Below are 22935 nucleotides of genomic sequence, written 5' to 3' on the forward strand. Positions count from 1 at the left end.
TGCAGCTCTAATTTTTACTGCACAGACTAGACGCATCGGTTTTTAGATCATTTGTGGTTTTACAGTGGGTTATGTGCAGGGCTATTTCTTGGCCAGGCGCTGTGACTTCTTCGGTTCTCAGCTGGTTGTCTGGCAACCTCACTGGGACGACAAGACTCCAGGAAGTCACTGTGTCCAACCAGGAAATAGTCCAGCCCATAACCCCCACCAAAAAAAACCCATAAAACCACAAACTGTCGTTCTTACACATGGGTTTTATACTGATTAAACAAACAAGATATAACATGTTATTTAGTGAGCTTTAGAGGTGCTGCTAGGCAGAGCCATGACAGAGCCAAGCTAGCTGTTCCCCCCTGCTTCCAGTCTATGTTGCTAAGCTAAGCTAACTGGCTGCTGGCTCTAGCTTCATATTTACCGTACAAACATCAGAGGGCTATCAATCTTCTCATCTATCTCCGAGAATATCCCGAAATGTCAAACTGCTCCTCTTGAAACTTGTTATTACTGTCAAATTAAACTTTTAACAGATTCAAGTACAATGCCTTTTTTATTGCCTGGTAACGTATCCTGTCCAGACTGTCTTGTAACCAAAGTGCAACAGGTTTGTTCCTCGCTACAGTCGTGTGTCTTCACTTGTCGTGACATTCAATCATTCAAGAGAACAGTTCTTTTGAATCCAATATTGGTTTGTATTACACTATGAAACTTCTGGATGCCTTTTGAAAACCTAGTATTTGTATTTTAACGACAACAAACAAAATGTCTACGTTAAATCTTTTGCAGCAGAGCAAAGAAAAGGCTGTCAGTAACTCTCATTAAACACTCTTATAGGCTACAAAGTACGACTGTGAAGTGCATCATGCTGTGGCACCGAAAAGATCGTACTTTAAGCTCCTCTCTCTTTTTTAGCATAAAATGAGAGGGCAGAAAAAGAAAATGAAAGAAACAGAAAGTAGGAGACAGAAAGTGAGAGAGATGGTGAGAGGGTGGGGGTCGCCTGTGTCTGTTCTAGTGTGGTTTTGGGGAGTTATTTGGTGTTAAAATATGCCTTAATGGTTGCTGGGGATCCATTTATTACAGGCAGGAAGCAGAAGGGGGTTTCTCTTCTCATTTAATGTGACCGCCGAGAAGCTCGCCAAGTCCTACAGGCAGGCCAGCATTCCTCTGCACCAACGCAACACACACACACACACACACACACACTCATACACACAGACACACACACAGACACACAGGCTTGACTATGTATACAAGCGTAATTATACTGCAATACATGTAAATGACGGTTATGTATGCATGTGTGTATATGCAAAGACACACTGCCTGAAAAACATACACACTGCAGTGCTTTTAGAAACAACTTGTGTGTATAAAAGCACACACACACACACAAATAGACTGTGGTCCCTGGCAGTGAGAATGACCTTTTCTGAACCATGGAAACACACACATTAACACACACACACACACACACACAGAAAACCCTCTGCAAAACATTTAAGCATGGCAGCGCTGAGGTTATATAATAAGCCTCTCGAGATCTTATTAATTCACATTTGTTTTTTAGTTGTGAAGCTTGGTTTCTCTCCTTTTCACTCATCCTGTCTCTCCATTCAGTTAGTTTTTCACTCACTTCCTGTCCCTCATCCATCACTTTCTTATGCATGGACACAGCACACTGCTCCCCCCTCCCCGCCCCCCCTTCTTCTGCAATACTGTCGTCCTCTCTTTCTTCCTTTATTTCCTTTTCTTCCTCTGTGTCTGTGTAATACAGAGCCAGATGCAGCTTGACACCCTTCCCCGGCATTAGGGAGGGTGTGTTAACACCTCCTCCCACACATGCTACGGCCTTAAGACCCTTTTATGAAGTGTAGGGCTCCTGGCGTGTGTGTGTGCGCACATGCACACATGAAGAAGAACAGCGAGATTAGGATGTGAGATTTGACTAATGATTTTCTTGATGGAGGTTGTTTTCACAGCAGTTTGCAGTGTGAAACCACTAATGGCATACCGCTTCTGTGTTTATCGGCTCATTTCAGAATATTCTGGAAAAAGTGTTGACACCAGCGTACACTTTATGTGTGTCTTTTTTCATCAGGGCTTACATAATTTGGAACCTGATTTGGTCAATATTGCAGAGAGATGCTGATTGCATCTCGTAAAGAGTTTTTAAAATGTTGGCATGGCTGCTCCTAAAGAGTGAAAAATGGTCGACAAAGTGTTTGGATTGCGATTAGACCAAGTTTAACGGCGCCTGAGTGAGCGCGAGAGGGAAGTCGACTGTCATGGCGGCTGCAACTGTGTGTTTGCTGTGAATGCCAAATCAAATTATACAGTATCAACATGTTTAAAACGAAATAAGGTAACTCTAGACGCTTCAATTGGTTACTACAGTCTTTCAGTTAAAGGTTGTGTAAGGTTGTGTGTGTTTGAGAGTGTGCGAGTGTATTGGGTTACATGGCGGATATAAGGCTCTATCCCTCCTTTCATCAGCTGAGTGAAGAAGAATCGAGCGGCAACACACTGCAATCTGACCCTGACGTGCACGCACACACACACACACACGCACTTTAATACACACAGTAGCAGAGAAGCAGACATACTTCAATGCCAGCCATCAGTGCAAAACCTCACTGCTGCTTTCCATTCATCACCACTGTCATAACTCCGCGTCTCTGCTCCCTCTTGCCCATATTATATTGCTTAAAAACCTTGTAACTCTAGTTTGGTTTTTATTTGAAATGATGTTTGTGTAAACTCACCATTCAAGTAAAAACATGGAAACTATTATAGATTTTGTAGCAGATTTCATGGTCTAAATCCAGAAGATATCTTGTTCTGAAGTGTTGAAAAGAAAGATTCTGAATCCCCGCCGCTGCTAATCTGTTGTTGACCCTGACCTCTGACCTCTCTGGGGCAAACAAAAGTTAATTAACCTTCATAGATCAGTGATGAAGTTGGTAGCTGTATTGTAATATTAGGAGAAGTTTTAATATAATTAACTCTCTGGAATGAATCCTATTTAAAACTAATTTTGTGCTGTGCCAATTTAGACTATAAAATGAAATGACAGACAAAGGCCATTTTATCCAGTTCCTGAAAAGCAGACTGCAATGACAGATTTAAAGGAATAGTTTGACATTTTGGGAAATACACTTGTTTACCTTCTGGTTGAGATTGACATGAGAAGATGCCACTCTCATATCTGTCAGAACGTTACAAAATCCACCTACCAGCACCTCTAAAGCTCACTAACTCATTATATCTAGTTTGTTTAATCAATGTTTAATCAAACCAAAGTGAAAAGAGCCAGGATAGCTGGTTTCCTGTCTTTGTGCTAAGCTAAGCTAACTGGCTATATCTTCATAGTTTGGCAAGACAGTGAATAAGCATATTTCACAAAATGCTGAACTATTCCTTCAACATATACAATACACGCAAGTATCATTGAAGGATGACAGATTGAAACCATTTGGTCTCAAGCACAAAAAAATAAATAACAATCCTGGGTGCAAATAATGGATTTGGTACATTTTACAGTAATGGAGATGTACAATTATTCTTATCTTCCTCCTCTCTCTTACCAGCCACATTGTTTACAAGATGGTGTCAGTGAGAAACTGAAAGAAGAAGAAGTTAAAGAAATTAGATTTCAAATGGGAGCCAAGGAAGTAAAGTAAGAGAGTTTGCATGGTTACTGTGTAACTCCCAAGTATCCATGTGTACCTTGGTGTGTGCAAGGGGGGGTAATTGCGGTGTAGAATGTCCTCCTCATCACTGACCTGAACACAACGGTTAATCATCCACTAACCGGTGGGGAGAGAGACGGAGTGAGAGAAGGAGAGAGGAGCCAGTGTTCAGCGCTGCACGTTTGGATTGAAACACTTTGAGGCACCTGTGCTTGTTAAAAGGAAAACGAAAACAAAGAAGAAAAGAGTCTGGAATAATTTATATATTTACCCGATTGTGGAGGACACGCACCTGTCCCTGAAGAAGAAGAATTTGGATTCTGCGTCTATTTTCAGCAGCGTTCTCCCTCCTTGAACCAACTTCAACCAAAGCATTGTGTGCGTGTGTGTGTCTATGTGTATCTATGTGGGTTAGTATGTGTGTTCTACGTGGACTATCTTACCTTTGGATTTGATTGTGTGTGTGTGTGTGTGTGTGTGTGTGAGAGAGGCGGCCACATGGGGCCCGGGCCCTGTGCGGGATGCCAGCTGCTGCAGTGAAGCCCGCTCCGGAGGGCATGGTGGCAGAGGGAGGAGGTGAAGGAGAGCGCGGCGTGTCCCAGTGGGAAGCCTCTGCGCTGGGCCGGGAGCGGCTGTCTCTGCCCTCTCTAAAGGTCCCCAGGGAGCTGCTGCGGAGCTTCCCCCACTCCAAACGGGTGGGATCCTACCTGGTGGGGAAAATGATCAACAAGGGATCATTTGCCAAAGTGATGGAGGGGCTACATATCGGCACGGGGGAAAAGGTCTGTGTCGTCTCCCTGATTTGAGAATTGAAGTGAGCTGTGTTCAAATAACATGTTTCAGGCTAGAGGGTCAGCACATTGGCAAAGAAAAAGATCACACATATACAATTTGTGCCTTGTACACTTGCAACTGATAATTATTCTCATTTGAGTTTGAAGGAGGCGCTGGCCTATTATTATTCTTGTTATGTGTACAAAACTCCCAGAGACCCATCTGTAATTACTTTATTTCATAACTATGGGTTTTAGAGGGATTTTACAAGAACACAACCTTTGCTCGGCAGATTTAAGGAGTGAAGTGGACGTGTTCCTGCTCAATATGTGTTGTATTAGAGTCTTAGAAAAGTTCAAGTTGGCTGAAAATCAAATGCTGCTTTAACGCCATTACAAAGATGTATCACGGATATTAAGCAAACAAAACCAGTGCAAAATTCTTCCAAATAGCCTAAAAGACATTTCTATTGTTTTGAACTGTTCCTCTAAACTGGGACCATATGGACGTGTACTTATTGTGTAGTGAAGGCAGTGCATGTGTGTATTTGTGTGTAACTTTCTTTCATCAGTCGCTAAGACCCTGACCCTGGCTCGTATGTACCTGACCTGGTTGCTATGGCAATTGCCAAACTTATCTCCGAGGGTGTTTGCTCCTCTTAACCCTTGTTACCCTCTCCAGGTACAAGAAGGGAAGTCTGCAAATATGCAAACACACACTGTTGTAGATAGACGGTAGGATTTTAATTTTGACTTAAATCACAGAATACAATTTTTTTTATATATAACACCTTATTACATTCATATAATAGCACCAGTTTGCTATCATTTACAGCCATGTATATATCCAATAATCTGAATAAGCTGAATCATTTTCAACACCTTTAGGAATTTAATTTACACTGTAGCTCTTTTTTTATTCCATCATGATTATATGGCAGTGAAATTCATTTTGAAAACACAAATAGTGGCCAAAATTATCCACACAAGGCTTGAAAGTTCCCAATACAGGAAGAGCATTAATACAGTATGAAACAGTAGGTCAGTACGTGCAGTGAGGTTGAGAAATTGATTATTTTCAGTCAGATTTTTGCTTCTACTTTTAAAATTAGAGTTGCATGTGAGGTAGGTAAGGGGTTAAATCTATATTTAGGATTTCTGACTGGAAGAATATCGGTTCAAATCGCTCTATAAGTGGAAAAAGTCATAGTGAATAAAGTGGCTGAGCAGTACTATCTGCTTAACTAACTACTTTTGAAGTTCTCTTGAACAAAGCTCTGAACCAACAACTACTGAAACATCTATAAGCAGTAGAGGACTGTGGGAGTGCTGGACGTCTCCCGAAGTGAATGCGTGATCACCATCATTGGCACAAATTTTAAAAGTTATTGTTTTTAGGTGGCCATTAAGGTGATTGACAAGAAGAAAGCACGTCAGGACTCGTATGTGCTGAAGAACATGAAGAGAGAACCTCGAATTCATCAGATGGTGCGACATCCTCACATCGTCGTCCTGCTGGAGGTAAAAAAAAAAAAAGAGTCTGTCAGCTACATCAGTGCATACAGTGGTGTGTGTGTTAAACAATCTACATACATGATAAATACACACATGAATGTTGGTGTGTGTGTGTGTGTCAGACTCTGGAGACAGAGAACAGCTACTACATGGCCATGGAGCTCTGTGCTGGAGGAGACCTGATGGACAGGATATGTGAGAGGAAGAGGCTGGAGGAGAGGGAGGTGCGGCGCTACACCCGACAGATCCTCTCTGCAGTGGAACATCTGCACAAACACGGCATCGTACACAGGTGAGACCAGACACACACTCACACACACACACACATACTCACAATACACTGAACTTCTGACTCTGCTGCTTCTCTTCATCTACGTTTCCTCCTCTGTATAGATTCAGTTCTTGTGATGTTCTTCGTTATGTAGAATCCAGTATTAACTATTTTGATCATGTTCTGAGTGCTAGTAAAGGAAAGAAAATGTACCTTTCAAAATAATTCATAAATATTGGCTACAGAAACAAGGCATTGTGCTCATTTTGAGTCATGTTTCATGTGCTGAACCAAATACTGTGTCAGTACTGTACTTTTAATAGGAAGCAAGAGCAGATTTAGTCGTAATCAAAGACAAAAATTCAATTGTCCTTTTTGGTTGTCTTTTGTGTGGAATACTGCTGAAATCAGAACATTTACATTTATTCATTTAGCAGATTTGTTTGATGGTGATACTGATTTCCAACATTTGGTTTGGTTGTTTTTTTCCACTTCATGTCACTGCAAATAGACCTTTCATATATTTGACTGGTGGTTTGGCTAAATGTTTGAAGATAATACTTTTTCTCTGGAACCTGGTGATGCACATTGTGGTTCTTTTTGACATTTTTACACACTAAATGAAGCATTGCGTTAGTTCATGCAGGATAAGGAAGTCATACGCCCCAGCTATAATCAGCTGACAGCCTGCTGATTGAATCAGTGTTTCTAATCAGTCACACACCAATCACAGCCATTCTCTCAACAAGGCAGTCCATTTAAAATATGACTCCCTCCCACACTGATCCCTGCCACACCAGTTCTGCTTGGTCACTTTCAGGTCAAAACATATGTACAAATTTAAGTTAAATCTGGGCTTAGTTAAAGTTTTTAAACATCTACTCTACATATAATCATTATTTAATGACTATATCAATGTGAAGCAGGTCCCAAATACACACTGATAGTCACTGAAATGCTGTTAAAACAATAGAAACATAGACATTAACAAACTTTCACTGTTCTAACAAGTTTAGCGCAGTTTGAACCTAAACTTCTGGACATCTTTTGACCTGCAAATTACAAAAACTCCGCTCACTCAGCCAGTTTGATAATCAGCCAATCAGGAGCATGTTTGAAGAAGAAAGTTTCCCTTTTGATGTGTTTGGCTCAATAAGAATTTGTCAGAACCAAAGAGCAAAAAACAACAGGAGGCATTCAAACGTTACTGTCTCGAAACATCACTGTCCAGTATCATGAGAGTCCAAAACCTACCTGCCAACAGTGGCTGTTTGTTGTGCGATGGATGTTAATGTGAGACCTTGTAGATTCAAACACACGTACACAACTGTGAGCACACACACACACACACACACACACACACACACACACACACACACACACACACAAAGAGTAGTTTGCAGGGCATTAACAGCCTACAGAGAAGAAAACTCTGCAAGAAAGGCAATATCTGGCGCAGTGGAGTGTGGGAGTTATTTTTGTGGCATTTTAGTATGTGTAGGTGTCAGACACCCAATACTAACACACACACACACTCATACTGCAACCACACACAATATGCACAGCGCTGGGCTTTGGTTTAAGACTTTGGCTCCTCCGAAGGTGGGAATGTGATTACCAGGCAATGACTTCATCATCCTGCGCCGGCGCCATGATTCACACATCATCACAACATCATGGACTTCCTCTCTAATGAAGTCCCTCAACGATGTCGCTCTCAACCCTTCAATGGCACCTCTCTCTGTCTCTCACACACACACACACATACACACACACACCCCCACATGCTCACACACAATCATCCACTCACACTCTCTCCACCACAGTCCCACACAGAGATGATTAAACTGGAAATAGATGGAAAATTTGCACTTAAACGCACCTCCTGCCACCCACATTCACTAGGTTTACCACATACATTTTCTACTTTATGACAATGTCTGCTCTTGCTCTTTCTTGCCCGTTTTCCCTCTTTCTCCCTCCGTCTGTCTTTGAACTTTTCTTGGGTTGTGTGAGCAGGGTTCTCTGGATTTTTGTGACCGGGAGTGTCTGTTGGTTAGATGAAGGCAGATGAAAGGAATATGGCTGATTCCCAGGCTATAGTTTATAGGGGATCTCTCCCTCTTTACCGCAGATTTTCATTTAGCTGTGTAGTTTTCAAGCAGGCAGTGTGGTTGGTGGTGAGGTTGGGGTACTTTCAGGGGAGTGAGGTGAACATAAAGAGATCGGTTTGGTAGAGATGATCGAGTGAAAAGCTCCACTTGTGCACGAAAGTGTCAGTTTGACTTGAAAATCTTAATTGGTACAGGTTTTCTGGAGTCCAAAGCAAACCATTTCCCCGAATTACCACTAAATGGTCACCCTGAAAAACTGCAAGTAAAACAATTTTTTAACAATGTTTTTAGCTGGAGCTCTACCCAAACCCAAATTTAGGTTGGGTTTTCCTTTGCTTCTGTGGGTCTGGTCTTATTTGGTTGTCCATAAATACACAGAAAAAGCTTAGTAAGACCAAACGCATATTGTGGAAGTTCTTAAATTCAACAAGCAACCAAGTGTCTGTCAAAGTGAATTGCTCCAAAACACTCTCCTTTGAGGGGGAAAAAAAACAACTTTTTGACCTCTCAGCTCTCTTTCTCTTCTTCTGTAGAGATTTAAAGATTGAAAACTTCCTGCTGGACGAACATAACAACATAAAGATTGTGGGTATGTTGATATTCCTGCGTTTTCTAATGACATCCTACTGACATTGTGCAGTGTACTGATGCAGACAGATCAGGATATTGCAGAACCTGTTTTAGCTGTTGAGTGCATCTCTACATGTGCGTCACTGTTAAAGTGGTAATGTCTCACACAGACTTTGGCCTGAGTAACACTCTGAAGGCTGAATCTCTGTCTCTGGAGCTTCTCAACACCCAATGTGGAAGTCCTGCCTACGCCGCCCCTGAGCTGCTCGCTCACAGGAAGTATGGACCCAAAGTGGACGTCTGGTCCGTGTAAGTGATAAAGTCTCAGTGTGTCTGTTGTTGAGGCCTGCTGCCTGGCTTCTTCCATTGTAGCTTTGTTAATGCAAAATGGGCAGAGTATCTGAACGAAAGGGTGATTTTTCTGTGTATGCGTCATACTAAATGGGTTTCTGCACATTTGTCTGTGTGCAGAGGTGTGAGCATGTTTGCCATGCTGACGGGGACCCTGCCCTTCACTGTTGAGCCTTTCAACATCAAACAGCTGCACCAGAAGATGGTCAGTGGAGAGATCAGCAGCATCCCTGGTGATGTCAGCAAAGGTAATTTCACCTGTCTGAGTGGCCTCTTCACCAAAGCAAAGACAATGTTACCATGATATACTCAAGAATTTCCAATTTTGAGATCAATAAAGTCTGTCTATCAAGCTATCAATCTATCTACTTGTAATTGTCCAATGACATAGTGAGTTGAGGGTGTTTGCTTTGAGTCTAGACGTTGGTTAAGATGGACACAACACAAACTTTTATGCTCGTCTAGCCCATCACCATGGCCAACAATAGAATAATTGGTAAAATATAAAAGATCAACATAAAGATGTCATTCAAAGTGAATTACTTGGAAAAGTTTCCTCAATTTCAGATTTACAGTAGCACTTGAGTGCCCCGAGCTTAGCGCAGGTAAGACCTAAATTGGATGTGATATCCTGAGCATGTATTAATGTTAATCCCGTAAAAGCAAAGTTTAGAAATGAGTCACTCCGAACACATCCTGGGAATTAGTCGTCTTTTTTTAACCGCAGACGTGTCTTGACGGAGAATCGAAGGAAAAACTGTTTCACTTATTTCTTCTTCCACACGTTCTCGACCGAGTACACAGTGGCCGTAGTGTCTCTGTTTCTCTCCGCTTTATTTTGGTCTCTCTTTCTCACACACGTAGTCACTCCATTACGCTCTGTCATGGCGCCATGTCACCACAAACAAACATAGCTCCTGTTACTGTGGGGAAAACCAGTGCGGCTCTGATGCCCTGAGACTGTGGCAAGATCAGATTAACAGCTGTATTGCTGCCACAGGCGGGCATCTGAGACATCGACATTAACATTCAGACTTCTTCTTCTTCAGAAATGAATTGTTTTGGGGTTTTTTTTTAACCAATTTAAAAAAAAACTCTTCTAACAAACACAATACAAGACGTTAATACACTCAAATCAACTAGAATTTCCATCTTTTTATCTGCTGTTTTGTAACGCTGTTTTTGATGATGCATATATTACTATGGAAATAAATACAGACACCCTTTTACCACAGCTACAGAGATCACTTACAAACAAATTGAGTTGACCTGCTAATACAATCTGCTTTGGCCTGTGTCATTGAGAGCGAGGCAACTGATAGCAGAGACTGGAATAAAGAAGTCTTGGCTTGTACGTCTGTTGTGTGGCAGCTGTCCTGTTTGAATCCGTCTGCTCCTTCAGACTGTGGAGCTTATCAGGAATCCCCATCTGGAGTCAAACTACCAAACCTGTTTGTCACAAGTCACAGACAGACAGGTTGAATTGGTTCTCGTTAAAGGGAAACCCAGCCTCTCTCCCTTGTCTCCGGTAAAGTTGCAGTGACGCCACAATGAGTGACATCAGGCATGTTCGGAGCGATTAATTCAGACTGTGCAACGTTTGTTCTTTCATTAAATCATCGTAATAATGGTACAAAATTGGGTGTGCATGAAAAAGAATCATACAGAAAATCTCAATCTCGTTTACGCAGCTTTGGCTTGGGTGGTAGAGCTATTAGTGATTAAATGATCACCAGCTCTGCCCGTCTGAATGTCAACATATCCTTGAACCACGTTAACCGCAAACAGATGAATTCTAACTAGCTAAGCGTACTGTAACATTCATTATTTTTTTTATTTATTGCAGTGTTCCACACCAATCATAAGGTGACTAGGTCAAAGCCTTTTTTAGACAGAAAGTCTTTTTTATATCTTCATGTGTTTATCCGGTATGAACACAAGAGAAATCTCCATAGACAAGTGTTTTTTTTCCTGTGATTTGGCATTAAGAACTTTAACAACCAGCCCAAATGCAGAAATCACTGAATTTAAATGCCCATTCACCTGTTTTTATCCTGCAGGCGCCGTGTCGTTTGTGTTGTCTCTCTTGGAGCCAGATCCAGCTAAGAGACCCAGTGTCAGAGCTGCAATGGAGGAGAGATGGATCAATGAGGGATATGCCAAGAAACCACTGCACACACTCTCACATAAAAACAGGTAGATATTTACCCTGTGACTACACTGCCACAAACACATCCTCATGCAACAGAAATAGATTTTCTTTCTATGCAGATGTAATATGCCGACATATATTTAGTAAAACAGGTAATGTCTGGCCATAATATAATATATATATACTCGTCTCTATATATTTACATATGCTTTTTAATATATTACATTGCATTATTAATGTTAATATTTGAAATATGAGAGCAAAGTGACATTCAAACTCTCTCATTAAGGAAAGTTCTGCAGCTATGTGGGCAAAGCAACCAAGAGGGAAATCACTGCAAATGAAATTTCTTGTGGTCAGCATTGTAGCAGCTTTGTGTATTACAGCATGACTAAAAGGCTTTTATCACTTTATGCAGTGTGGAAATGCAATCATGTATGGCTCCCTCTGGCAATAACATCTTTTTTTCTGAAATCCACATGAATGGAGCAAGAAGTGTTCCAGCTCTGCTCCGCTCACAGTTTGAAAGTCATCAAACCAGAATCCTTCCGTTACTGGTCATTCCTCACCATCAAATCCTTAACAACCCATTAGATTTCTCTCTGCCTTGCTCTTCACACTTTGTCTTTGTAACTGCTTTTCAATCCCTTTTTATTTCTTTAGGTTGTGTCCAGAGGATCTCAATTCGTCTGTGCTGGCATACATGACAGAGACGCTGGGCTACTCCCTCTCTGAAATCATACACACACTCACCATCAACAGACCCTCCGCCATCATGGCCTCCTATCATCTGCTGCTCAACAAGCTCAACAGGAGCCAAAAAGGAGTCAAGGCCAGCAAGGTTCACACCTCATTTGCACACACATATGGCTTTTCTGATGCTTGTAATAATAAAACCTTTAGCTAAGTCAGTACTGTGTAAATATGAATAAATATTATTATTCTAATGTTCTGCCTTGAACATTTAATGGAATAGATCAACATTTTGAGAAGCCAGTTATCTGAGCTTAGCATAAAGATGTAAAACAGTTATCTGGGCTCTGTCAAACAATAAAAAAAAAATCTGCCTAGGCTAGATGTTTTCCATTTTCTATGCTAAGCTAGGCTAACTGTCTGCTGGCTGTAGCTTCACATGTACAGTGCAGACATGAGAGTGGTATCAATCATCTCATCTAAATCTGGGCAAGGAACCAATTAAGCAAATTTCCCCCAAAATGTCAAACTATTCATTAAACAGCTAACAATGATTGCTTTGGCAGAAGCTAGGGAGCAATGACTGGAGTCTTCCCAGTAAGAACACCTGGAGGGAGAGAAATAACACTGAGCCAAAGACTCAGCACCAGGTAATGCTGACAATGTCAATAACATCATAAACACAAATACAGTGAACGCTAAGCAATGTTAAAGTGATATTCTTCCATGAAAGGATATTACTTTTTTACTATTAACAAATCCTAATTTTAGACTAATTTTCAGTAAAGTATTTGGCTCCAGAGAACATTTTAATCTTTTCTAGGAGGCAATGGAGCTCTATGATACAAAGGAATATCAGGCTTTTACACAAATGTTTTGTGGTAAACTGGCATTTGCTGTTTTGTCATGGTTTGTGTTGCACATTTTAATCTTTGCAGCTACAGTGTATGGATAAATATAGAAAAAGAAGTTAGGAAATGGCCTTTGCGTGCGCTCAACCAAATAGCCTTTGCGTGTTTTTGCAAATAATCAAATGAACTTTGTATAAGCAGAGAAAGTTTTGCTGTTTCAGGCAATTTACAATTTCAGGTGACATGAGATAGCAACAGTTTTGTTACACAATTGTGCCTGTAAAAAACATTCTTGCACCTCCTTTTAGAATGAACCAACCAATGAAAAAGGTTCTAAACAGTCCAGCAGACCTCTGAAAGCCCAACAAATAACCGAATATCAGAGCAGCAGGAAGAGGCCCGAGCACCCGCACAAAAAGGACCAGCGAGAGGATGACGAGAACCGTCCCCCGTCTCCCTCTTTACCCCAGCTTCCTCACTCCGCCTCCCCCTCTGTACCCCCTCGCCTCCCCTCTCCTTCCCCTGCCCCACTGTCTGCAGAGGATGGGGCCACCGACGAGGAGATTGCCATCACCTTGGACACCAGAGAGGCTCTGTTTCCCGAGGGTAAGAAGTTATTTAAGTTACATCCATACAACAGCGTGACATGACAGAGTGTGACATGCTGCACATTTACGCTTGTGTGTTCCAGTGTCTGTGTTCGGAGACAGGGAACTCGTCCATCTTTCTCCTCCTAAAAGCTCTGCATCTCAACTCTGTGACTCCGCCCCTTGCCAAGTCCCCTTACCCGCTGAGCCAATCAGAGACAGCAGCACGTCGAGACCGATCCGACACACGCACTTGCTCAGGACAACGCAATCGGACGGCGCAGCAGACCCCGGGTCAGACTGCTTCCATGACAACCGCCACCAGGACGATCATTCTCATCACCTGAGCATCAACGAGCGTCTGGAGAAGCTGCAGACGTTCTACTCGTCAGAGAAGAACGGTATCTCTCCCAGGATGCTCCTGGAGGCCGACACACACACCACACACTCCTCGGATAGAGACCATTTGGGCACCATGGAGACGACGCAGACATCACCCTCTGCTCCCCTGCCCCGTCTGCGCAACGTGGGGCTCAAAGACGGACGGGGTAGGAAGATGACATGGGTAGGGTTGACCCGACCTGGGCCCCCAGGACTCCTGGTGAACGGGTCTAAACCTCCTGCCTTCCCCTCACAGAGACAACACACTCTGGTCATCAAGAGCCTCAGGCAGGAGAGAGGGAAGAGAAGAGAGCTGTCGGCAGCAGGAGGAGGAGGAGGAGGAGGAGGAGGAGGAGGAGGAGAAAGAGTGACGGCAGGAGGAGGCATGAATGGAGCCAAGAGGAACTCAGTTCAGTTACGTTCATCTCTTCAGCGTCGGGTGGCGGACCTGAATCTGCCGCTGCTTCCTGCGGCCCTTCAGGGGAAAACAGACAGGAAGAACCAGCTACACAGCATGGACTATTGACACATAGATGATAGGACATGATAGAGTGGCAGAGATAGGACTGAGGTTAGGAACATGTGGAAGGCAGTTCAGAAATGCTGGCCTGTGATGAAATAGGGTGCAGATATACAGTAAGGCAGCAGTGCATGGACATTTTAACGGCAGCTACAAAAGCTATGATTTCATGCTTTCTTGCATTACTATCCCAGTGATCCTCTAAGCAACAACATTTATAAGCTGCAGTGCCAAAAAAAAATCTAACTCTAACTACATACAGGAGACATTAAGTGATAAGGATGCATTTGGTCTAGGTCAGATTCTGGGACTCAACTGTTACAATTTTCTTTTTGAATCTCAATATGTTAACCTTCACCCATCACAATGTGAAGTGCAGGATGCACATTGAATAATGGTTCTATTTGTATTCGCTGTTATTAAATACATTTTTGTACTCGCGCAAATAGTTAAAGTAAAAAAAAGAAAAAAGATTTGATTTCTTGTGTGTGTTGCAATTTTTTTTTATGATTTCTCAGCTGCAAAGATATTAGAGGTTAAGTAGGGAAATGTTTGGAGGTGAGTTTTCTTGATTTGTCTCTCTAGCTATTACACTCAGCTGTGATGTTGCCACTTGATCAACTCCATCCTGGCTTCAACACTTTCAACACTCACTGACACTACATTTATTTTATAATACAATATAAGTTTTTTTTCACACACAAACGCGCCACATAATCACATGTAATAACAAATTATAAACCGGCCTTCTTAACTGAGTCATCTTACTGTGTTGTAGTGGAATGAAAAGTTTCCATTGATAAATTATCCTTCAATGAATCAGATAGGCGATAATTCCTGACTATTAACGAGCAGTATCAATCACCAGCTAAAGGCTATTTTGTTTATGTAAAGTCCTTTTATTTAACCACTAGCTTACATATCTAGCAGGTTGTGGCATTGATATTGGCTGCTTTGCTTAGTTAGGCTGCTGAGTGACTATGAATGTAGCATTACCTCATGATTACCTTCTCTTTACTTTCATTTTTGTGTTTGTTTTGGTAAAGTTGTGCATCATCCTACAACTCGGTATGAAACACCACTTTACTAAAATAGAGAAAAATAGTAACTAATGTGATAAATAAATATGATAAAGATGTTAGTAATATTCTGGACTTTGTGCAGCTGTAATTAATAATAATTAGATACTGGTATATTAGCTGTTCTCAAGTAACTTCAAGCTATATAGTCTTTGATTCAGAGTTGTTTACTTGTTAAATATTCATTAATTAGCAAGTAGCTCCTACTTTGTTCCTTACATGTTTGATCAACTCAGGATTTTGTCAGTGTTACCACAACTATTCACTGATGACTCCTCTCAAGCTACAATTTGTAGCTGTGGTAGGGACCAGGACCAAAATGACAACAGTCAAATCATTTTAACAGATACAGTATATATATATCTTTTTTCACACTGATGAACAAACCACAGCACAGGTTTAACCATTTTGTCATGTTTAGCTCTTTACTGCAGGAAGCCAGTTCTTTACTGGAGCACTATGAGGGTGTCAGAGGAGCTCGCTAAATGATTTGTCATACAACTGCAAAGCTAATACACCAAAAAAAAAAAAAAATTCAAACTTAAACAATCTTTCCCCCAAATCTGTGTGTCTTCAGTCCCACCCCCCCCCCCCCCCCCCCCCCCCCCCTCTCTCTCACACTTGCTTCATCTGTCTCTGCACTCTTCTTTCCTCATGTCACTGTCTCTGGATCATTAATATTGAGGCGTGCTGCAAAGAGGTGGAGGAATCTGGTTGCTGCTGCGTGGCTGCTAAATAATTCAGCAGCTGTAATGAGATACTCTGTGTGTGTGTGTGTGTGTGTGTGTGTGTGTGTGTGTGTGTGTGTGTGTGTGTGTGTGTGTGTGTGTGTGTGTGTGTGTGTGTGTGCGCGATGTTGGATGCATGTTCTGCGTATGCCCAATAAGGACAGATTGAACCCACTCAGGTGGATACATCGCCCACTCCAGTTACCTCTCTGGCTACTTAACAGTGATATGAACCAGTAAGCTCTGATACTGTACCAGACATACACACACATTCACACTGCACAATAGCGATACTCCAAACAAGAGCGAACCTGTCAAGTTAAGTAAACCAAAAGAAATACAGTGGCAGTTATTATTTTGTTTTTATTTTAATCTGACCAACTAATGAAGGTTATAAATATCATTCTGTAATATAAGCTCTTTAAAACATATTAACACTCATGCAGGGGCTCATAAAAGAAGCTTCTTTTGATCTAGACACATGATGGAGGGTAGGAGATCCTCTCCCCATTGAGAACTAAGTTTAGTAGTAGAATCTGAATGGTGCATTGCATAAGAACTGGACAAACAATGTATGGAAAATCAATTAATAATACATGTTAAACATAAGGATGTATCCATAGCTACTGGACCATTGTGCTTACATACACGGTACAGTGAACATTGTTCCATCTGTGCCTGTGAAGGCGACATCAAAAGGCAACTTAAAACACAATGATCACATGATCACAGTTGGTGATCCGTGACACATTCACTTTTGTGTGTTTAATCTGAGTGATCAATGAGAGTCACAGCAAAAAAGCAAAGCAGTCTGTACTTCTGTGCAGTGGAAAGCAGCAGCGCTTCAAACCCGCTCTCAGACAAAGAGGATCTGGTTTAATGTCTCAAGTGAAATATCTACGTGTATGTAAATGTGTGTTTATGTGTGTTTGTCTTAGTTTGTGTCATAGAGACAGAGGTTGGTGTTCATACTTGGACTCTTTGGACTCTAGAAAGACAAAAATTAGGACTTGAGACTTTACATAGACTTGAACTGGTGAACTTGACATACTTGGAGTTGACTCCCCCGCAGACTTGACTTCAAACTTGAAAGCAAAAACCTTCGAGTCAAGTAAAGTTTAGATCTGGTAAAATCCTGCAATAATAGAAAACCAGACAGCGACAGGCAGGCCATGCATCACCACTCACAATAAATAGTTAAAGGAACAGTTTGACATTTTGAGAAATGCGCCAAGAGTTAAATGAGAAGATTGATTCTACTCATGTTTGTGCTCTAAATATGAAGCTTTGTTTAGTACAAAGACTGGAAACAGAAAGCTTGTGTAAAAATAAGATGTGGTTTTATGAGGATTATGTCATGGACTACATCTTGGCTTATATATCTTTAGCACACAAATGTGAGAGTGGTTTTAATCTTCTCATCAACTCAACTCTTGGCAAGAGAACAAATAAGCATATTTCCCAAAATGTCGAACTATTCCTTATAATTATTAGGCCTATGTATTAAAAGGAACTGGAGTTAAATGTTTAAAAACGCAGCTTTGAATGCAAACTGTCAACATGCTTTTTCATTTTAATGGTCAACATTCAGAGACCTAAAAGACTTGGAACTGACTTGCAATTTTCTTTAAATCTTGAGACTTTTGTCCCTAATGACAAGATGTGAGTACATAACATGCATAATATGAACACACAATCATTATCTACTTAGTCTATGTAATTTTCTGACACTTGATGGTCAAAAGGTTTTGAGAATTGTTTTTTTGTGATTCTCAGGTTGAAAATCAGGTCAAAAACAGGTGAAGACTCGGCTTGATTCAAATAAAAGTGTGGCTTGGACTCTTGGAGCGCGCAGGTGTTACCTCGTCAACCCTGCAGTCTTACAACCACATGTGATGTGTGTACAACCCCTTCTGTCATGTGTTAATTCAGGCCATTCAATTTACAAAGAATTGGAAACTTGACATTTTTATGAATCCCTGATGTCTTCCACAGGTCGGGTCAATATTTGACAGTCCAAATTCAGGGAATCTATACATCCAGAGCCACTTTTTACCTCATTACATCTTAACATCACCTCTCGATTCTGTTTCTCCTGCTCTCAGTTGCTAATACGGCAGAAAGTAGGTTAAGTTGCAATAAAGTTTCAACCACTGTCATGCCCTGTTGGGTAAGACGCTACAGAGATGGCCAGCTGTGGTCACTGGGAGTTGCTCTTAGCATAATTAAAGGCATCAAACATGCCTGGACATGTCTACTTGTCTTTACTTACTGCTTCTTCTAATGTTTGTTTTTTTGTGGTTGAGCTAGTTGATTATTAGGGAAGCCTCAGAGCAGATAGTCTTACAGCTGTCTGAATCCAAACAAGGAAGATTGAAACAGTCCTAAATGATCTTTGTGTTTCTGTGCCAGTCATAAGAGGTTGTAAATCCATATGGTCTTCGGTTCAGTCGAGTATGGATTGTGTGCACTTGCTGTACACCACTTGTGGTTGTGGGTAGCTAGTAACAAGACTAAGAGCCCACAGCCATGCTAGCAGCTCTGAGGCTATAGGCACAGCGCTGCTTTGAGCTAAATGCTAATGTCAGCAAAATTCTCACAACATGCTGATGTTTCGCAGGTGTTTACCATTTACCATCTTAGTTTAGCATGTTAGCATGCTAACATTTGCTACTTAGCACTGAACACAAAGTACAGCTGATGTTAATCATTAGTTTTGTAGATATTTGGTCATAAACTGAAGTATTGGACACATATTTTGACCTGATGATGGCACTAGATGAAAAGTCAGAGGATGACAAAATCCATTGTAATTTATCCTGCGTGACATTAACGTGCGGACCAAAGTTTATGGCGATTCATCAAATAGCTGTGACAATTCACTCAAAACCACAAATGTGAACCTCATGGTGGTGATTGAGGAAAAGTCAGGGGATCACCAAAGTCAGTGAGATACATCATCTGGGAGCAATGAATGTTCAAAATTTGGTGGCTATTCATGCAGTAGATGTTGAGAGATTTCAGTCTGGTGGACTAACCATGCCGTCCCTTGAGCCATGCCGCTAGCATGATGTGTGTTCACATTGTGGATGCATGACTGTGTATCCCATCATTCTGATGTATTGCAGCTTAATCCGTGTTAATGACCGATGAGAGATGTGTCCTTTGTGCTCCCTCTTTCAAAGAACAAATGCAGGATTAAGAACCAAAACAAAAGAGCCAATAAGCAGCTGCCCCAGCCTTGACCCCCTTAACTCAATGAATACCATATACTGCATTTCCTGTATGATAAACAAAAATGTTTTTCAAATTTGTTGCCATGAAATGTTATTCGTTTTGGGTAATATCATAATTTGACACTGATTTAGAGTGCTGATAATGATAGTGATATGGACAATCCATACTGGTGGTTAGCTGGAGGCCAAAAGGGGTTACAGGTGCATTGGTTATGGAATGAAATGGATGGTGTTACTCCATTAGCACTTCAATAGTCTTGGGTGTCTCTGAGAATAATCGCTGTGCCCATCACAGTGTTTGTGTGTGTGTGTCAGTCTGGGCAAGCCTGTGTTCCGGCGTGTCTGGTTTCTAATGATGGTCATCCATAATTGAGTGTCACCTTGCGGTGGGGAGCGGGGTGGGTCCAGGTTGGCGCGGTGGTTAACTAGGCTCCGGCTGCTCGCCATGACAGTGTGTGTATGAGTCACAGGGGTCAGCAGTGCACAAAACGTCCAGCGCCGCAGGACAGCAACCGGAGCCGAACACTGTTTAATTGATGCCACCTCTGATTAACTGTCAGGTCAGGATCAACACCAGCTAATTCACTAAAAGACGCCCTGACCAGACAGACACTGTGTCACTTTAACCTCAACACATGAGAGCTGCCCTTAACACTCAAAAAAGAAGCTAGGTTATCAGAAAACAGAGACACGTATCAATAGTAAAGGCTGTTTTTCTGTCAAGCACCTCAAAGTTCCTCAAAATATGGCGGCATTAGATAATAATTATGTTAAAGCTATAATATGTAACTATTCTGCATTAAAATGTCTAAAAACAACTAGACTTGTGTTATACATTCTGTTGAATTGGGTATTTACATTATCCCAAATGTTTCCAACAATTTTCAAACCCAGAGAAATCCGTAATTTTAATCAAACATTAATTACAGTCCGTTTCATTTGGTTGCTTGTCAATGGCGTCATACTCCTGCATGCCCACAAGATGATAATCATCTTGTTCGCATGTGTCTGCATTGTGGTTGTCTGCCACAATGGCGTCTACCAAAGAGTATACACATACAAGATAATACGTCTGCATTGTGTTGTAACTAATGGTAAATAAATTATTTACTAACACTTCATACATCTGTTAACCAATAACAAGAAGAAAAAAATGTTTTAGGTTACCAGGGTGACAAAAAGCTCTCTTACTGATGAGTCATTCATATAAAAGTAATTAATAAATGCTGATGAGTTTCTTTATTTTCTAACAGTCCTTCAAGTCTGCACTTATAAAAGTTATACAGTCATTAATCGGTCATGAATATCTCTCATTCTAATAAGCCAGCAGCTAAAGTTAGTAAGTCATCTGCAATTATAAATGCTAATAAGTCATTGATAAAGGATTTTTACAATCCATTGGGTCTGCAACTGTAAATATGAATATTTTTTTAAATAAATGGACTGTTATCAGGATTTCCTGCAGCTAAAAAGACAAATGTCCTGCTACAGGAGTGTAAACCAACCTAGCCAAAATTGCCATGGCAACCAAAAAGTTCTGATAAATGGTTTTATAAGATTATTAATCAACATTAATAAAGTCAATATTTGTTACAACTTACAACTCCTGTATAAATGTTGTGGTACCAGTTTTTTTTAAAGGAGTACCGCACTGAAAACCAACGCGTTGAGTATCAGAAACTCACCGTCAAGGCTTGACAGAGTGGCTCTGAAGAGTTGCGGCTTGCTCCTTTGCGAAGGAGTCAAAGTTTGGTGAACATAGTGAACATATGGATCAACAAGGGGATATATTCTCTGTGCTGCAGTTTTAGCTTGAAGTGTCTACTGACATTCTACTTTTTCTTTTTTTTTCTGTCTTTTTTTTGCAGTTAATCTGGGTTGCTGTTGTTGTAACTGAATCCAAACTGACTACAGCCATCGTCACAGTGAAGGAGGAAGCTTTCAGAGGCATGTTATGCTTGCAGGAGGTGAGTGTTTCACTTTTGGTCAAGTGTTTCTTTGGGGATGATTAGAACTTTAAACTTGATCACATTTTAGCAAAGAGGTATGTTTAGTATGTGTATAAATACAAGAAAGTAGAGCCTCTTTAACATGTTAAACACAGTAGGATAAGAAACTTTTACAGACACAAACACATTTTGTCATTCTGTATCTTCAACAGTATGATCCTCTGAAGATGATCAACTCCTTTTAAACCCTGCTGCATTTGGCCAATTCCCAGACAAAGGGCTGGATGATCACATGTTTAACGGACGAGCAAACCTCTGGCTCGCTCGCAGCACATTGTTTGGATGAATCATTGCTTGATGGGAGTCATATTTCGTGATGAAAAAGATCCTGTCGTGATAAGCGACCGTCATGATCCGCTGCCAGCTGTTTTGACAGGCGGCACTCAGCGCCTACACGTTCACAAGAGAGGGCCCAGACAGACTGGGCCTCCACTTTCAAACATACTGACTCAGTGATATACAAGCGTTTATTAAGGGCAAATTTGCTATACAGTTCCCTCTTTTGATGTTCTCTGGCAATTTCTCTTTAAGATTCTTGTAGGATCTTGATTTTTCCCTGTTTTAAAGTTTTTTCATTCACTCTGAAACTCTCAACGCTCCCTCCCGATCTTCTTGCATATGATGCCTGGAGTTTTTTTTTAAAGAGTTGCTTTAAGTGCAAAGATGATAAAAAAAAACAAATGTAAGCTATTGCTGCCAGATAGACTTGCGGGCAAGGAGACAATCAATTACTAATGAAGTCTGTAACAGAGAGCAGAGCCGCGTGAGTCAGAGGTGTTAAGTTCAGCACACATGTGGTTCACACTGTGCAGACTATAAAAAATGCCAACTGTTGCTTTTTTTTTTTTTTTTTTTTTTTTTTTTTTTTACCTGTGAAACTCATTGTTGGGGAAACTGTGTGCAGGAACAATACTTTCATCATTCCTCATGCTTGGTCCTCAACTTCTGCACCATCAGCATAGAGAAGGAAATCATGTCGGCTACAACATCTACTGATCTACAACTCCATCTGCTGAAGGCTCTATGCAGTGCAGGTTGTTTTGCGAATATATATCTATTCTCCTTCGCTTACATCCATCTTTCTACATATAAGCACAATTCTCAACACATACTGCTTATGTCTTATCTCTCAACCAGCTCTGCACAACACTTGTAACATATTTCATCCATTGCATGCTCACTTCAAAAATGCATCACATCTCTTAGCACCATTTACATGTTTTCTTAGGAAAAAGACCTCAGAAATAAATGAAAAATCATAGCAGCACCACAGTGGTCCCACAAAACTGCTCCACTGTCTGCTTTGTAACTGGAATGCAGCATAAAGTAGACTACATCTGTGTTTTACAGCAGACTGTAAAGTCCAAAATAAAACTTATCCATAAAACATGATGGCTTGTAGTATTCTGTACTCTT

General features: G+C 41.1%; 1 protein-coding gene across 5 annotated transcripts in view; it reads left to right on the plus strand.

The window, feature by feature from the left end:
* The window catches only part of LOC122999337 (hormonally up-regulated neu tumor-associated kinase homolog A), a 124250-nt gene extending 109305 nt beyond the window's left edge, over positions 1 to 14945 (plus strand). For 3 of the 5 annotated variants that reach the window (XM_044376178.1, XM_044376179.1, XM_044376180.1), the window contains 10 exons: positions 5861 to 5983; positions 6100 to 6269; positions 8896 to 8951; positions 9103 to 9241; positions 9404 to 9531; positions 11344 to 11479; positions 12099 to 12276; positions 12695 to 12778; positions 13288 to 13585; positions 13671 to 14945. In XM_044376178.1, coding sequence (XP_044232113.1) covers positions 5921 to 5983; positions 6100 to 6269; positions 8896 to 8951; positions 9103 to 9241; positions 9404 to 9531; positions 11344 to 11479; positions 12099 to 12276; positions 12695 to 12778; positions 13288 to 13585; positions 13671 to 14473 — 2055 coding nt within the window. In that variant the 5' untranslated portion in view covers positions 5861 to 5920 and the 3' untranslated portion in view covers positions 14474 to 14945. Of the gene's footprint in view, positions 1 to 399; positions 4472 to 5860; positions 5984 to 6099; positions 6270 to 8895; positions 8952 to 9102; positions 9242 to 9403; positions 9532 to 11343; positions 11480 to 12098; positions 12277 to 12694; positions 12779 to 13287; positions 13586 to 13670 lie in introns of those variants that run through there. The other 2 variants (XM_044376176.1, XM_044376177.1) reach the window with 2 other exon arrangements.
* The last annotated feature ends 7990 nt before the right edge of the window (positions 14946 to 22935 follow it).

This window comes from Thunnus albacares, chromosome 16, assembly GCF_914725855.1.
Source record: "Thunnus albacares chromosome 16, fThuAlb1.1, whole genome shotgun sequence".
NCBI lineage: Eukaryota > Metazoa > Chordata > Actinopteri > Scombriformes > Scombridae > Thunnus > Thunnus albacares.